Raw genomic sequence first — 18,597 nt, 5'->3', positions numbered from 1 at the left:
AATAATATCGGGATATAATATTTAGTCTAACTTTTATTGATTTAAATAGATTTTATGAAAATTATTATAGCTATTCGATACGAATGCTGGACTGCTGGCGTAACACTATAAAACCTTAACTTACATTTGAGCGAGCTGCGTGAAATTCGCAAGTTGTTCCGGTGTTAAATGTGTGAAGTTTCTGAGGCCATGCATTTTACTGTAATGGAAAAGAGAAAAAGAATAGTAGTTTAAGTTCCAACTATATATGTATATATCTGTTGCAATTCATACTCGTTAATAGCTTGTGCGCAGGTATCAACAAAAGTTTCAAACGCTTATTTCTGGTCATGCTAGTGATGGAAAAGTTAGCCACTTGCTACCCCCTAGTATTGTAAGTGGTACCACTTTGAAAATCTTGTTCTTTTCGACAGACTTGATATATAATTTATTATATAGTATTATATAATTAAGTTGGTTAACTTATTAATTCACCAAGATAATTTTTCAGTGCGGTATTACCAGTTACTAAAGAAATGGACGATAACGATCCGATAGTCACCAAGATAACTGCTATGATTAGGTCGTTTCTGATTATATATAGCCTGAAATGTTACTTTCTGCATTAGCATAAATATATCTATAATTGAGCAAGCTGAAGTTATATAAGGCGCGTATTCTTATGAAAAATCTATTAATTTTGTATATAGGTTTAAAGTATTATATACGTTAATTGACGTAAAAATCTCTATAGTGAGTGAAGGTATTGGAGTTCGGAAAGTGGAATCCATGGACAGAAATTAGCCATTGGGCAACAATCGTTTTTTGGCTTTTTTTTTAGTAATTTTTTACGTTTTAACTAGATATTCGCTGTTTGTCACCCAATAGCATACGATAGATACGATTCCTAATAGAGTATGTTTGTGTTTTATCCAAAAAGTAAACTGCTTGCACTCGTCATACAGAGAGGTGGAACTGTGAACGTTTAGTGAGAGCCGTTAAGGGCTGTAAGACAGAGTGGCAGGTTCTGAGTGTTCCCTTTTTCACAGAGGAAAACCTCTTCTGTTAGACGACAGTGCGTGCGGATATTTCCAAAGACTCGACGCATTACCTTCTGGTTGGTCTATTGATCTGATAAGTCTTGGGCGTGATCGGATATCGATCTTGTGCTGCTGCTGCTGCTGCTTATACACTTTGTATTCAGCATAAGAATCGAATCGTTGAGAGAATAGGAGTCTTTCAGTCCTTTTCTGGCCGGTTTGCCCGTTCATTCGTGCAAATAGGTGTTTGATGTTCGTTCTTCAAGGGCTTCACAATTGCTAGCATTGCGATGGAGTTGACTGCTAGTCATTTCGGCGGGGCTGAACGTCAGCCGTCTAGCGGCACAACGACTCATCGACATTTGTAACTCATAAAAAATCAATCCCCCATCTAACCTGCTTTGCGTTGTTGCTAGCTCGTTGCCGCCGCTTCTACCTAGCAAACGCTATCTGGCCAAGCATGAACGGCGCCCTGTTTCACACATGTATGCTGCCCATACATGTCTGCTTGTACAGTACACACACGCACACGCACACCCACACCCACACGTAGTCGCCATCTTTAAATATAGCTAAGCATTTGCATAGCTGGAGGTAAAAATGCAAAGGCAAAGCTTCCATCAACTCGTTTAGCTATTTATCTAAGCTGGCTCATGTATCTCCCGTAAGTACTCCGAAATATCAGGCCGAATTCGTTCGGCGGTGGCCCTTGACACACCTGGCTTCGCTAAGTAGGTACATCGCTGTCGTTACATTTATTCTAGCGTGTCGGCCCGTGCTACGCGACCGATAGGCCTTTCTAATAATAATAAGAATAATAAAAATAGTTCTACAACTACTACTATGTATTACTTCATTCGATGTTTGCACCCTTTTGCCATTATGTAGCGAGCCTGCGAGACTGTTTGACAGTTAGTATAATTGGTTTCTGGTTCATGCAAAGATGCGAGTGTCTAGGCCACCTCGGCCAATATCCTGGTAACTCACGACTATTTCAGACATGACTAGAAATCACTTTGGAGCACAACAGCCAAAGTATGTTAGTGGGAAGGAACTGGACTGAAATGTTCCATTGGACACTAAAACCCGATGTATGACTAGAATATGGCTTTCTATATTTTTGTTTTTAAATAATATGGGGTTCAATGAAACCGTTCCATTATTTTTTGCTAGAATATATATCTTTGAAAGATATGTTCACCTTTATGAGTACGGTTTTAACAAGCAGTTTGTTTGACACTTGCTAAATATAAAAATCGCATCTTGAGGAACTCCAGAATAGATTTGAGTAAGACTGCATCAGACCAATGATTCAGTTTTGTATCTCTGCCGTTGGATGTTTTTCTTCAAAGAACCCGATGATACGCAGCCTGCTTCGGATTACAATAGGTGTACATGAAGGACAGGTTTACCTCATAATATATGTTGAAATAGGTCGCTTCAAGTATAGTATATATGCATGTGTACAAGCTCTACTTGTCATATGTATCCTATTTGAGGCAGCCTATTTTCTACATCTGCAAAATATTGAGCTAAGATCACGTAGCTTGAAGGGGATGCGCAGCGGGCAGTCATTCATTTGTCTGTACCAGTGCAAAAGCGGCCATTTTCTACACGAGAGTATACATACATTCGCTTTCTACCTAAACCCAATGAAGGCCCTAACATGTTGAAGGTTAGCGGCCGCTAGCCAAACGTACAAACGCGCTGACGTGTTGGCGTGCTGAAACTGCCTCAGTCTGCCTGTTCGCCTATCTTTGGTCGCTCTTCTAAGCTCGTGACGTCGCCAACATCCCACCGGATACTTGTTTGCTTCACCGCTGACCACGCTTGACCTTTGTGTTGTGCCTATAGCTTATTGTGCCTGTTGTTATGTCAAGGGAAAGGTAGCAAAGCTACGATTGGAGCCCGAAGGAAACCCATTAGTCAGAGTTATATGGTTGGCGATTATTTCTGTTACAAATACGACGCTTGATAAAAAAAAAAGTCTGCACGCTTACACCCTTGCTCCCCCGTCACTATACAGAAGACCCATATCAGAGCCTTATGATAGTGGCATTGATGGCTACGAAAAGCTATCTAGCAGTACTGGTGATGTCAGTATTAATTCTCTTATTGCGACCATTGTGTGTGTACGACTGAACAACTCGAAAATTAAAAAATTCAGCCGGCATGCAACATTATACTTAGTTAGGGTAAACGTGATTTCTGTTATTTCAAAACAGCGCGGTGATGACCCTTAGCAGTGGCAGCCGCAGCACCAGCAATCGCGGGTTGAACGTTTTCAGTTGGTTGCCTTCGCAATAGGTGGCCGCCCCACCGAGACCCATCACGAATGCCACCGTTAGTGACCTGTTATTAATTCGTCCTACTAGAAAAAAATGGTCTCCATTTTGTTTCGGATCATCCTTTTGTTGTCTCGAAAAATCACGTTTAATGGCCTTCAAGAAATATTTGTCTTGTACTCTTTGCTTAACTTCGAATGAACTGTTGAAGACAGTCTTAAAAATATGCATTCTATTAAATCAGGCCAATCGAAGGATCATTTCGGCCACCTTTACCTTTGCGATTTGTTCAATAGATTTAGCAGTAGGCCTGAAACTGGACCCGATTTTCGTTTGTTACACTGTTTATGTCCGTGTTGAATTCGCTTGTGCCAATTTCCTACATCTGAATCAGATCACCGAAAAACTATATACACAGCGGCTGATTTACCGAGCTACCTTTAAAGCTTTCTCTGCAAATATGAATTAATCACACCGTCATTGTGGGTCCTCTGCATGCGCCGGAGAATATATTATAGATAACTGGGTCCCTATTATGAAGTGTCGTTCTTAATGGCTTCATCGTATGCATCAGCTTGTCCGCACGGCAGAAAAAAATCATTTTTATCCAAAATCGATATTATAATACTATGGTAATGTTTTTTGACATTAACAGTGAAGTAAGGGATAAATTTCAATATAAACAATATAATGGATTTGGTAAACTTTAAAACGGGTACCTTACTGTAGACTTTAAGGGTCTACTAACGTAAGGTCATAGTCTATGTATACAATGAACTGATCCACTGACACAGTGACTCGACTATTTTTATAGGCTAAAAAAACGCTCAAGTGTAGCTTCTAGAAAAACAAACGTTTGTACGTAGGCGGATTTTCAACATACGTCTAGTTTATGATACAGACTTTGTTCCGGACGATTTACGTCGACGCATTCCGTTTTAAAGGACAAGCGACTTGAAAACAACGCCATTAATGAATCGTCTCCCTAGATTCTGTCTGTTGGCTGAACATGAAAAAATAAAGGCCACGAAAAATCTAAAGAGCATAGCACTTACCTAGTCAAGCAATTAGGAGACGTTCAGGAAATTTCTGAAATCTATTTATTATTATTAGTAAATCTATGTAGATGTTTTCTTCTAATAAGCGAAACGCTTTAACTGCTGAATACATGTAGCGGCATTTAGATATTCTAGTGACGACGTAAGGTGTTTGATAAAATTGAGGCGTCAATGTAGAATAGCGGGATTGGACCATTTCGTAGACGTATACAATCCTAGTAAAATTGTCAAAATACGACCCTTTACTAAAGCATATATTTGCTAATAAGTAGCTGTTTCAGCCATCGTCTTGCAATCTAATAAATGTACCCCCAAAAGGTGTCTGGTCACAATAACATATCAGGGTAAACAGTTGGCTGAAGCCAGCACTTCTACAAGGAGCAAACATCCATTAAAAAAGAGCCTTCCTTTACCACTGACCAACACTGCTGCAAACCTCTAGGAAACAGATACAAGGTTCGCAGCCCTTATAGCTTCTCCTTGATTTGATCCGAACCCCAAATCTCTCGTTTGGAGGAATGACCTTAGGCATATTCGAAATAAAAGTCACATGTTCTTCAATAGCAACAGTAACAGCCCATTCAAGAGGAATCCTTGAGACTGCTGTGGACAAAGGGTATACGAACGTGCTAGGCATTATGAAGATGCATGCGTGAATACTCTTGAAGTGCTTAGTTTGCAAGGCAATGTCTACATCTGCTCTTAAATGTGCAGGCAGCAATGATGGCCGGGAAAAGTTCCGTCTAATGGACGGAAAACGTATCGAGTATTTCTAGATATGGTAACATGTCTCCGTAGTTTCGTATTTCGGTGACATTGTGATAGACACGTGGTGGTCTAGGTTCAAATCTGAAAAGAAACACATTTTGGTCATGCAGCCGTTTGATTAAATGTCTAGCGGTGGTGCCGTTCATTCACTCACTGTAAAAGGGTGCTGGAGATAGAATAAATTCGATTGACTCGTCTAACACCACTGCCCAATTTGCCCAATAGGTTTCCACCATACGTTATCGAAACAACACCTGTGTACTATAGCTGATATAGTAGAACTGCTGGAACAATATAGCTATTCTTATTAGTATAGTGTGTAGCGAAAAGGGCTAGCCTATATTAGAATTCACGTACTCAACTCCCGCCAATGATACCCCAACGACGATTCTATTTTATTCCACAAACCCCTCTCGAAAATAGCTGAAAATTACCCCAAAACCATCCTTTCAGAACAATGACTATTTCTCTGCGAACTAGCATGAACGTAAAAACATTTGACAAGTTATCGTTAAATTCATCTATTCTATGCGGATGAATCATGCTCAAAAGCTAGGATCAACTTAAACCCAATGTTGAAACAGACAATGGCTTCAAAGACTTCCGGCCGTGAAATGTCTAGGCGTATATCTGCTCCTTCAGAACGAGCTAGAGAAAAATTATTTCGACATACGATCATCGTCGTGATACCCCTACCTTGCTTAAGTCCCTGATACGGTTGACACTGCTTAGTCTGGGAAGGATACGGAGTTCTTTGATATGCCGATGTCAGATAGTTATATATATAATATTTTTATAGCCAGTCATGTATATTTATTTGCATTTAGCTCCAGCCCAAAGCGACGCTTAAAGGAGGAGAAGACGAACAGAAGATTTGCAGAGCCTAAGCTATATTTGTTTAGCTCGTTTATCTTGCAGAATAGTGCAGCAGCGACACTTCTCTGATCGCTATAATTGTGAATACGTTCAGGCCGTCGAACAGACGAGCTGCCCTTGGCAGGCATCGATACAAAACTGATGGATCGAAGTTCGTAACAGCTTGCTTAACTTATAATCTGCGTCCCATATAGTTAGCTGGTTTAGACAACAGCGTGGGAAGATGTTTAATGTGCTTCGACACCACGCCAAGTATAAACGATTAATTTGGCCGTTTTCACACGTTCAAATACTATTACATCATCTTCGAACCTTACGCAAACGAAAATGAAACATTGGCTCTTTTCTCAAACGGTCATTGTGACCGGGCACAATTGGGGATAGGTAGAAAAAGACTATCAGTAGATGTTTCGGATTAATTTGACGATTGACGCTTCACTCATCCGTTAAGCTTTTGTTATTGTTGGTATACCTTAAAATGCGTTCGATATTGTTCAATAGTAATGTTGAGTTTCAAAAAGGAGAGGCTTATAATTTTACCATAACTAGGCGTAGGCGTAGGCATAACGCAGTAATGACCAAATCTTCGCTTCGTAGCGTTAATTCGATGGAAATAGAAAGTTCCTCTCCAAGATTGTCGAGCCTTTGACATATGACATTATTAATAATAATCATAGCTATAACCTAATTCTTATGATCATTTTTATGTACTTATAAAGAAAACAAGGGAGTATTTGGGACGGCGATAACTTAATCACGATATTCTGCACTCAGTCCTGTGGATAGGGCGTCCGCTGTTCTCAGTGGATGTCCTTCTCCACTGCAGCCGTTGTTACCGTGGGTCCAGAAAGCGGTCCTATGCTGTACAAACAAGCAGTTCTTACTTGGTTGAGTAAATCATACATCGTCTTAGTTAGATATTAAATCATTGGCAAAATAGAAACGTTTCAGCTTTCTGGCATCATCACTTATACCCTTTTTGTAGCAAATTCTATATGTCATTCCGGTTTTTACATTGACCTTTACAGCCCTATAAGACATTAACTGATTTTGTAAGCCGTAACTATAAATACAGAAATACAGAATGTGCCCAAAAGTCCACGATCGTATTATCCTGTTTCAAGATAATTCGGTTTTTACATATCAGGCCTCTAGACTTTGAACAAATTTCTTCTGTATCTAAAGCCGACATTTGACACTCTAATAGAGGCCTACGAAGTAGCTATTTTTAGGTTTTATTAAATCAATGACTGAGTACACATATATTCACACATACAAGCTGGGCTAACCTTGATACTAATAAATAAAGCTTCGAGCTTTACGCTAGCATTGCCGTTAGGCATCGCTACCCCTGCAACTATTAACCCCCAGAATTAGCACTATACTACTTAATCGTTACTATTAACAAACCTTACATCAATGGGTACGCTCAGCCGATTTTCGTTACTCCATGACCTGCAACTGTCCCTTGAACGTACCCAATTTACCAGAGTGCCGTCCGCAGCAACAAATTATCAATACAATCAATAAACAATAGCAACAACAACAACATTACAATAACTGGCGAATATGATGCCAGAAATGCTAGTAATGCTTCTTATTAGCACTGACCGTTTTGCCAGCTTACCCTTCTATTGTCTCCTGTGTACAGCGGCTGTAATTCCCTTAACTGAAACTAAGCCTGTCATCCGCTAAAGGGGTTGGCAATGAATAGCGAATCTGCTATAAAGTATTTATTATATTATTATTATTTATGTTGTGTGACGACCATGCTGGTAAACAGCCCCGTGGTTTATGGCGGAACTATGGCAAAAGTTCGTAGGTAGAAAATCTAGAGAGACAGAGATGTTAATAAATTTTACTCGCGCGTATCTTACGTTTGGACGGGTGGCTGTTAACATGAAACAAAATGTGTCTACGCCTGAACTCGAGTCCAGACCACTAAGTATCCTTAAATTTGGCAGATAAACACGTTACCCACCGCGCTATCACAAGGACTAAATATATACATTGCTAGAGATATCATTTGGACACTGTTGTAATTCTAAAGAGATTTTCACTTACTCCCGTTATCCAATTGGTATAACAACTTAACTAACCCATAATTTTTTTTCTTGTCTACACTCTTGGCTGCTTCTATTGGGTCAGCCAACCCGCACCGCTCCCACGTAATGAGTGTTATTATATTGTGCATACTATCCGCCTAGGTTCTTTTTTTCTAAATAGACAGCTATTAAATCGAAGCAGAAAAGTAAGACTTCAGAAAATTAGAACTTATCTTAGAAGTTCTAATTTTCTGAAGATAGACTTCAATAAAATGAAATGGTCAGAATTTGCCAAGGCCTGGTGGGAGCTATATATTATAAATAACAAAGCTGTGCTCAATAAGCGCTAGATACTAAATGAGTAGTCAAATGAAAACGATGGGTATGACAAAATGATGCTAATGCTTGATTTATTTAGTACTGTGTTTAGTTACATAACCCAATATTCATCAAATATGCTTTGTATCGTTTATCAATAAGACTTAAAGGATAATTTGGATTAGAATCCCCCTAAGGATATCACTGCCCTATAGAAGCGTATTAGCTCACGCGCTCACGAATATATCGGAACATATATAGCAGAGTATGATAATTTCTTAAGTATTTTGTGTAATGTCTGTTTGTACACTGTCGGCTAGAAAAAGCAGCAGAGACAAGAATAATAGAAAACATAAAAACATCAAAGCGTAATAACACCATCATTACGAACTTTGCTGAACAAGGGTTCTTCCTCCTCAGGAAATTCAACTAACATTTATATACTACTAAGAAGTTAGCAAAGCTATAAACATACAATTTACAAATAAGAGTATTTAGTAGTAGATTAAAATTAGTTTAAAGCTGGACTATTTTTCAAACTATAAATAGCATATTATAACCCCGTGCGCTGGTTTCTCCAAGATTGCGTTGAAGTGATTACAGATTAATAGGTAATTATAAAACGCCCTTGATTCACTTGTGTATTCATGTCTCCCAACTTCTACTTTCAAATGGATTTTTTGTTAAAAATCGTCATTTACATAGAGTATACACCAGGTATGTGCGTCGCGAGCTGTTGTTAAAAGTTTGTATATATATGTATGTATATATATACACCGCTAGGTTTCACGGCATAAAAAATCAGTGGCACTAGTCAAGACAACAACGGAGAAAAATTGAGATCTACAGGAGTGACGGTTAGTCGCGTGGGTACGATATTAGCACGTATATGTGATGGTGGGCAACGGCGAGCAATAATAGGAAAGGCAATGCTGGACCCTGGTACTTTCGGCCCGTTCGACCCGAAACAAAAGAAGCGGGACAGTAATAGCGACAACAGGACCGACTAATAAAACAAGCAGGCAAGCAAGGCACGCGCTGTCGTAGAGCGGCCAAGAGGTGGCTTACTTTCAGTGAAACTAGGCGTACTTCAAGCGTGTACCTACCGCGTCGAAACGAAGCCGATAATTCGATCGCGGGAAGACGTCGCTGTCACAGTTCTACTTTATCTTCATTCTTTTTGTTGATTTCTTTTTTCTTTCTGCTTGTGCCTATTACCACCCCAAGTGTTAAGACCATGCAAACAGAATGGTTACGTTGCCGCGCGGCACGACTTCACGCAATAACGTCACGATGAAAAAAGAAGAACCGTAGTCGTTCAACAGAAATCAACAGTCACTCAGTTGAGTTGCTCACTCGCAGAGATTTCACCCGCGAGTCAATCAATGATTATCGTTCTGTTGCACGGAGCGCACCTGCTTCAGGGTGCGCCTATAATACAACACAGTGAAAACAGATTACAATGGTATATATATTAACAGTAACAACGGGAAAGCCACTACTAACGACTATATTAAATAGACAATAAAATTGTAAACAGCGAACAGGTGATCAGGCACAACAACAAATTTCCTTTAGACAACGGAGGAGGCCCGCAAAAACGATCGTCTTTTGATCTTAGGGACGAGAGGACCCTTTGCATACGAACGACCTTTTTACATCGAAAAACAACGATCTGAAAACCCATTGCTACCCCAATACTGTGTGCGCTGTATCTGTGTTGTCCGTACGATATGCAGAAACATTGCTTCGTATCTCAAACAGTGAATCTCCAACAACTTTAAAGCTTTAAATACATGAACCCCCATATCGGTTTGGTTTGGCATATTACAGGACAATTGTTGTTCAGGACCTATCGAATCGACACCGATACATTAAACTAAGTAAAATATATTTGAGAGCGTTGATGCCTTAATTTTTATTACGGCATAACTGACAAAGATTTGCGTCTGTCTGTACTTTCATTATTCTCGGCTTTCGGAATCAACATCCATTATTTGTTAGAGACGCTCAATTTACAAGAGAAATTAACGGCGCCTCTTACCACCGCCGCCGCCGCCACGTAGAAACGCTGGATGATGTTGAACCATCTGCATAGCAATAACCTCCTAGCTAAAGGCTCTCTTCTACTGAAGTCTAAGCAGGCTAATTAAGTAGGCCTAAATTTATTTGAACGTACCTACTCCGCTGTAACGTGACGCCCCTTTACAGATTCGGACCTATTGTCGCAAAACGATTACATAAAGTTCAGTCTAACGCGAGACAGCGGTGTAACTGCTCCGGGAAAAACGAGAACTTTCACCCGATGTGTCTGGGATCTCACAGCAGCGAATCTAAATTAGTTGGGAGATAAAATGACGTCCAGAATGAGTTTGGTACGAGCGCAACTCGAACTCGCGAAAAATAGATCAAAGGCGGCTTTGTACCGATGTAAGAATCTTAACTAACTCATAATAAAATTAATTCTAGTAGAATACATTAGCAACAGATTCACTGCCCTACCTATTACCTATTAGGCTCAGTGCCGTAGCGCCTTCCGTATTTCACGAGCGCTTGTTAAGCACATGAGTTCAAGCAAGCTATGCATACCGGCAACATGTTATGAAAAACATTTTTTAATCGAAAAATAACTTTTTTTTAACTTACAATAAAACCTATTGCTGATAAACGTTTCTAGGCTCATTTCGTGCTTGGCCTTCGCAGCTAGCCCATCTAGACATCTATTTCCTTCCATCTGCATGATAAATGTATTAGGTATCGATTAAAGACCATTTCGTGACATATTTTTTCGAGCTTATAAAAAGTTAATGATTTACAGGTGTATTTTTGTGACAATGAGGTCACAAAGGATTATCAAACTGTTGCTTTTTATTTATCTTTTGTCGTATATTGTGGTATTAAAAATAAGATGCTTTATTTAATGAATCAAATTTGAAATAAACAGAAAAATGCCTGCATTACTGAACTTGAAGAAGCTGAAACTCTTTCCTTTGAGTCCTATTCTGTTCCTGAACCACCATAATTTATGGACATGCCAAGCCTATAGAACTGTGGCCTTTGTACAGCGTCGTTATTTATCCTACGTACATACATATATTTACCACTACTATTAATCGGACTAGTAAATCATAAGAGATTCTTCTCAACTGTGTACATGAGATAACACAGCCGGTGACAAAATTCAATAACCTTAGCTGTTTAAATTTTTGAATGTTTCGTGCAGATTCCCGTCAAGGCACGTGGCACGACCTGATATCAGGACTATATAAAGTATGTACCGTAACGTGATGCTTTTTCATGACTCATAAATAGGTAAAAAGAAAGGTTAGCTGCTTAGACACTAGGCCATTTCTTTGTAAATGAAGTCAAGCCTGCGGCATTAAGATATCAGTGCGGATATCAGTGATATCATCACGGACACAGAGACATGCAGCATAAGCGTTTGTGTTCTGTAAGAGTGGAGTCCAAATAAATAACTCAATAATGAATAACTGGTCTACATTAAAAGCAGCATGTCAACGATGGGGCAAAGCGAAATGGTTGTAGCTAAACATGGGCAGAATTAATGAAAAGCAAACTTAGACGGACGTAGTCTGAGCCCACATGGCGCCATGGCAGTAGTTTTGGGACACGAGGCACTCCATTTCTGCCACACGTGCTACTGCAGCTGCCGCTGTCACCGTCGCCCCAGCAGCTTCCATTGACAACGAGATAAACGAGGTCGATTACCTCAGTTGTAATTGCAGTGGCTGAGAGGTCATATAGAAAATTCGAGCTAGTTTTAACGTACGGTGACGAGCTAAAAAATCCCTGAATTTTCTCTGAGATGCCTTTTTCGTGAATCAACATTACCAAAAACGCGTTCATAGAGCCGCTGCATCCTGTGCTGTCGAATTTCTAAAGTGGGTGATAATTCTTGAGATTTTGGAGATAGCAAGGCAAGGCCAGTATTATTAAGATCCAATAGACGATTTAAGCCTGAGAAACTATATCCGTGTAAAGCTTTGAGCGAATTGTTTGAAAGACAATCTGAATGCTTGTCTGACTGCTTCAATGCCCCTAGCAACAGCTATCCGTCGGGCATTCAGGGTGGAAGGAAACGGCAGGCAAACACGATGATATTGGGTTACTGCCTGTACGTGAACATGACATAGACGTTTAGAGCACCTCGTCAATAGGCTAGTCTCATCCCCAAAACAGTTATCATTATTACACAACGGTATGTATTAAAGTTCATACAAACTCCTACGCTGATTATGACTATACGATGTGATTGCCAGCTGGCCATAATTGGGCATAGTTTCTCTTACGTTTTTTGCCCCGCACCCATTTGTCATGCGATTCTTGAACGCCGTTTCCGTATTCATCCCTAAGCAGCATTATCTCCCGAATCCCAAACGCCCAAGTGACCAAAAAATAAGTGTCAATGTCCCTGAGATAGGAAAGCGCTGGAGTATTTGTACTAAGGTCTCGTGCCGTTACGCACAGAACCTAGGCCACAGCCATTCCGTAATGCAATTGGCATACGTTTAGGCTCTAAGGGTGCAGACGGCGACGGCTTCTCCAAGCGGACAGCCAAAGTATGGCCGTGTGCTTTCATTATTGTCGTGTTCATTACGATACGTCACGCTGGACCGAGGCAGGATATCATCCCACGTCGGTTCAGTGGCCGCTCGGTAGATTCGTATGTAACGGCACAAACAATGGCAGAGCCCACTTGAGCTAGCAAACAACTTAGTCGCAGACGAAGGCTGCATTTCTCTCCGCTTTTACAGTGCTTGTCGTGATAGGCAATTATATCTGAAAACTATTATACATCAACACGTTCACCTACGCTATCAATAAATTCGCTCACGGTATGTATATATACGTAAATAGAGACGTCTCAACAAAGGTAAGGAAAAATACAGATTGCAATTGCCGCCGCCGTAGACGTTGCCATCATTACTAGCAGCAGCAGCAGCAGCAGCCCAGCTATCGTCGGCGTCACTGGGATGATTCATGATATCATACTACGTGTTATCGTGGCGATTCTATAACGTTTATGTTCGATTCAATATGATTTGGATCTTGGAGTTGGGCCACTATCGTATGCTGGGTCTCAATAAAGCGATGATAGAGTCGCGCAGCCACCGCGTGTGTGGCTAAGGAGAAGCTAGTAATCATGCATTGTCATCTAACTCTATTTAGGTCAGATCGTGCTGCATAGCGGTACTACACGATCGGCACCTAAGTGCTAGTATAATATTAAAGAAGAAATTGCATGTTGCAGTAGGCTTGTTTCAACGGGAAATACCTCAATGGATCCGAGTGAATACTAGTAAGTGAGCCATGGAATATACAGTATCTACACACTATAATATGCTCTATTCGACCCTTTGAATAGTTATTGGATACTTGGATTGGCTAAGTAGATGATACATTGACCTTGTTTCTCGGCTGCATAGTCGGGCGCTGTTACGGGCCAGGTCTAAACACCACGAACTTACCATTATGTTTTTGCAACATTTACATAGGTTCAAGCCGTCGAGTTTTTCAAGTAGCGTTGTTTCTTTTTTGCTGTTTTCCAGGAGCATTAGAACGGTAACGCTTGGCTTTTATGCCGGGGCAAAACCGCCATGTATATAAGCTCGTCGGCTCCCGTTGTGTGGAGCTTAATAGCTAAGTCATCCATGGCAGTACTCGAGTGTTCGAGGTATCCGGCTTAGCTTTCAATGGCCTCGTTCGCTCTTTAGCCATCAGCTGCTACTGCCATTCGTCTAGTAGCGCTGGGTAACCGTTCTATTGGACAAGAGACATGTATGTATGCACGTAGGTAAGTACCCGTACCGGTTCTAACGCCTGCTGTCTGAAGAAAGGCGCTTGCAAGAAGCAGTGCAAAGAAGGCAGACGCGCAGGTGAGCTGACGAGCGACGGATTGGCGGACTTGCAGCCTGACAGCCATTGTCGACCGGATAATCTGTCTTGATTAACCGTCCACGTAAGCATGAGCGAGGCTTGCCTACGAGAAGACGTGAGAGCGGCATTTAAGGGGCAACGGCGGCGACAACGGAGTCAGTCCAACAGGCACCACCACTGTGTACCGGACGAACGACCGATTTGACCCGGCCAATGGACCGCTTCTTTCGCACAACAACTTTGAATGCCAGGGTATGATGAAACAGCGAAAGCGGCAACAGCTGGTCTATTGTAGACAGTTGAAGAAAACAGCGGCCTTGCCGGTAGCATTGACATACAAGCGATTTTCATCTTGTCACCGCCCCCGTCAAATCGTTACTATCTCTCGTCCTGCCGTTTAGTAATCCACCCAGAATAGTTGGGCAAACTGCATTTTTTTTTCAGTTTTCTCACCAGATATATATGTATACGAAGTTCTTTCCTGTTTTTTTATGTCACATTATTATATATTTTGCACACCTTGAACGCACGTTTAACTAGCCATCTAAAATGATCATATATATTATGTATATCCTTTTTGGTCGTATATACTAAGGATTAATGCTTATTGGATAAGATGTTGTTCAAAGTAAAGACAGACACTTAAAGAGAAATGTATCGTCTTAGTGGAACCGTATACACTATTTAAGAAATCTCCGGCACACTGTACATTGGAGCTGCTGGTACGACGATGTGTCAGGTAAAACCATTAGCTGCAGCGGGAACAGACTTCCTATCTGTGTTTGCAGGACAACGAGCATCTATCTCCTAAGTAGATTTGAATAGCAGGCCATGATGCGTGTCCGCGCAGATAAGCGTTCTATTGAAATATATTGAGCTGTTCAAATTTACAGAACAACAAAAGCGAAACGATACGTATGTACACGTCAGGACGTCAGTCCGTACACCTATAATTATGTCCCTAATATTACGACGTAGTAGCACGCATGGAGATTTCAATACCATATTCTCCATAAAATTATACAAACATATTGATAGAAACGAATACTTATCCGAACTCATCCAATTTCTGAGAGCGTTTAGCCCCGTTTCATCCGGCACACTTATAAGCTGACCGTACGTGAAGTATATCTGCGGTTCAGTGAATCTTGAGGTCCGCTGATGCTTTTAATTGAATGTCCGCAACGTTTTTACTATCAAGAGACATGCGCGTCGTGCACGTTTACTATGCAGATAGCCTATAGGTCTGCATAAACAACATCCTTACACTTGTCGTTACACTGTACCCATCATGACTACAACATACAGAGTAAAATGTTTGAATTATCTACGTCGACTGGACGCTTGACATCTTGTCAGAACCCTATAAATGCCCCTGAAGGGCATCGGAATCGTCTGAAACGTGCCCTATCCTTTGTAGGATTAATAGTTTATCGTTTCTTTATTCCATGACAATACAGTCCAGTTGCAGCGTTGCAAGACATTGAACATAATTTACATATGTATCTATCTCCGCGTGACGGAAGACGATACAAACGCTCGAAATCTACAAAACAACAACACACATGAGTGGACCCGTATGAACATCAATGCACAGATTTTAACAAGATGATGTAGCCTTATATTTCATACGATGTCACAATGTCATGGCAGCCTGGACGACGGAATTCTGATTTGTTGTGCTACAAGCAAGCATGTGTAAACATTTAGCTAAAACAGCTAGTTTATAAAGCTGCATTGTGTGTTAGGTGGACATTTAAGGCATAGCTAGGTTTTTGAGCTAGGGGCAAAATCTACCCAATGGCATAAGTAGACATTAGCACCACAAATGATTGACTAAATAGGGAATGTTATATCTCTCCTCAGCAATCAGTAAAAGGATTACCAGTAACATCGCAGATTCACATCTTGCGCGATGGTAGTAAATTTAGCGTCGCAAGGGGGCGAGCTGTCTTCTCCCCGGAAAAACTAGTCTACCTACCATTTTGCCAGTACGGTTTTGACCCAATCGTGTGTTCTATCGTGGAAAATGTTCACGTGTAGTGTTCAGTGTCACAGGTAAACTTTCGTTATCACGTAGCAGTCGCTCGATCTGTGTACGTACCTTTATGTTTCATACCGACGTCTACAAGTATGATTAATCTGAGTGCTATGCTACGAGCGGTATTGTTCGAGTCCATCTTCTTCTTGAAGTTCGTTTTTAGCTTAATATGGAACGAAAAGGCCGTTCAGTGTCACAAGAACTGACTATACATGTTTGACAGTGATCTGTATAACGTAACACAGTCAAAACTGATACTAACTTGGTTGAAATGAGGTTTGTGCAAGCTCCGCATAAGCCAAGCGATCCCCCATATATAAGCTAAATCTTGACAAATTTTATCTTCAGCCTTACATTTAACTAGCATTTGATCGCGAATCCGTTTATAGAAACGCTCCGAGTCGTACCAGACGAACGGCCTTCATGAATACTTGCAGTATGACTAATCAAAGATGAGTGTGCGGGATCCGGAACGGAAAGGCAAATTTTCCAGCTTTAATAGGTATCTGTCAATTACTGCGGTCAAACAGGCGACACTAAACGCAAATTGTCTATATATGCTGCGGAGTATATCAACGCAGATACTTAATGATTACTTAATTTAAACGAACGATGCCGCAGATTTTCTTTGAATGATATCGCTTGGTCATGTATGAATAAACCGGCAACAGTCTAATGGTGGTTTCATGTCTTATTAATGTGTAAACGTCAATTTATCTACTCCGGTGACCGTGCACTGCATGGGACGTGTATTGTGCACGTTTACAATGCATGCACGATAAACGCAAACGAGAGCACTTTGATAATGTACGCGACCGGCGTGGATATCGTCGAGATGGATTTTACCTCTACGCAGTGCACGAAAATTAACAAGCAGAATATGACATAAATCCCGATGTATTCTGTATGCACACAAATGGCCAATTCCAAGCTAAATAGGCAATGCGGTTGCTGAGCGTATCAGTGCGTCGTAATGTACAGTCAACCGTACAGAGCAGAGGATGCACTAGGGGAGACAGATCCGCATGTCTGTATCTTGACTTACCTGCTGTAAAAGCTTCCGACTGGTTGTCTTCGGCAAAGAAGCCACTAACGCATTTCTGATCTAGAGGCCTTAATTCACTCTAATACAAAAAAAAAACAAAAAAAAAAAAAGCAAATACGAATATCTTAGTAGAAAAGTTATCTAAGCGAAGGTTTCAATCTCTGACTAGATAGCGAACTGATCCTATATTTTTTATCATTAGTTTTTGATAAGAGAAAAGTCCAACGATACTTTTTCTGTTTGCTAAGGAAAATAGTGCTTATATTTAGTAGGACAATAACCAGAAACAGGCATTTTTTAAGGCCACAAACATGGAGACATAAACAAGAATACATCGCCATAACGATATACTGTACTTTATTTACCACAGGGTAATATTATTTATCTATATATATATATATATATATATATATATATATATATATATATATATATATATATATATATCGGAGACATATAGACTGAACGCAGAATGTTTTAGCAACGCTTGGTCAATGGCCATTTAACTTACTTCTAAACTAAAACTACTATCAGATGATGTATTCTCAATCCTTTTGGACATATCTCGACAGATTATAGTATAAGCACTTCGAAAATTCGGTAAAATCAAAGCAGACTACTTACGCAACTATAGCTATTTTTACCTAACTAACTTCATCTCAATAAACTCATATTCAGCAGGATCACCTTAGCAGAAAGTTCCAGTTACTGGTGTGTGACATATCCTTTTCGTTACGGTGCGGTGCTAACGTATTTGCGTATGAAAGTTAGCTGTTTGGAGGCATGTTCGACTCCAGTAGCAGGCGTAAAGCCGGAGATGTTATAACAGTTCGAGCTTACATTCCAGGTTTTTTGGTCGGTATCTAATATCCGCCGATTTTTTTTCACACAGAAGAAAGATATACGGCTCCGTCCGGTATCCGTTAGACAAACCAATACGAAACAAATTCTCGGGCTATGGCCGCGTTCGAACCTAGTCCCTACCATTCGTAGGCACATACGATACCCACAGAGCTATCAGCAGGACGATATAATTCAAACGCGCTTTAAACGAAAGTCCTTCATATTTTCTAGATACTAATCACATAATGGCGTATTGTTATCTCGAATATTATTATTTTTTTCAATTCAATATAGGTTACGTACGGTAGACTTCGCCAAAGTGTGTCGGCTACCGTTACGACAATGGTGGAGGAGCCTAAACAGATTCTGTCTACAAGCTGTCCTTCTGAATGCCTTTTTGG

At 40.5% G+C, this 18,597-nt stretch overlaps 1 protein-coding gene across 10 annotated transcripts in view; it reads right to left on the bottom strand.

The window, feature by feature from the left end:
* The window catches only part of LOC111246321 (high affinity nerve growth factor receptor-like), a 94,879-nt gene that overhangs the window by 38,227 nt on the left and 38,055 nt on the right, over positions 1-18,597 (bottom strand). For 9 of the 10 annotated variants that reach the window (XR_015324985.1, XR_015324986.1, XM_086985323.1 and 6 more), the window contains one exon: positions 125-199. Coding sequence is in view for 8 of the 10 variants with exons in the window: in XM_086985320.1 (XP_086841446.1) it covers positions 125-199 (75 nt within the window). In the remaining 2 variants the exon portion in view is untranslated. Of the gene's footprint in view, positions 1-124; positions 200-17,353; positions 17,433-18,597 lie in introns of those variants that run through there. The other variant, XM_022795743.2, reaches the window with a different exon arrangement.

This window comes from Varroa destructor, unplaced genomic scaffold, assembly GCF_002443255.2.
Source record: "Varroa destructor unplaced genomic scaffold, Vdes_3.0 BEIS01000003.1, whole genome shotgun sequence".
Lineage (NCBI taxonomy): Eukaryota > Metazoa > Arthropoda > Arachnida > Mesostigmata > Varroidae > Varroa > Varroa destructor.
This window is presented reverse-complemented; position numbering and strand designations above follow the sequence as displayed.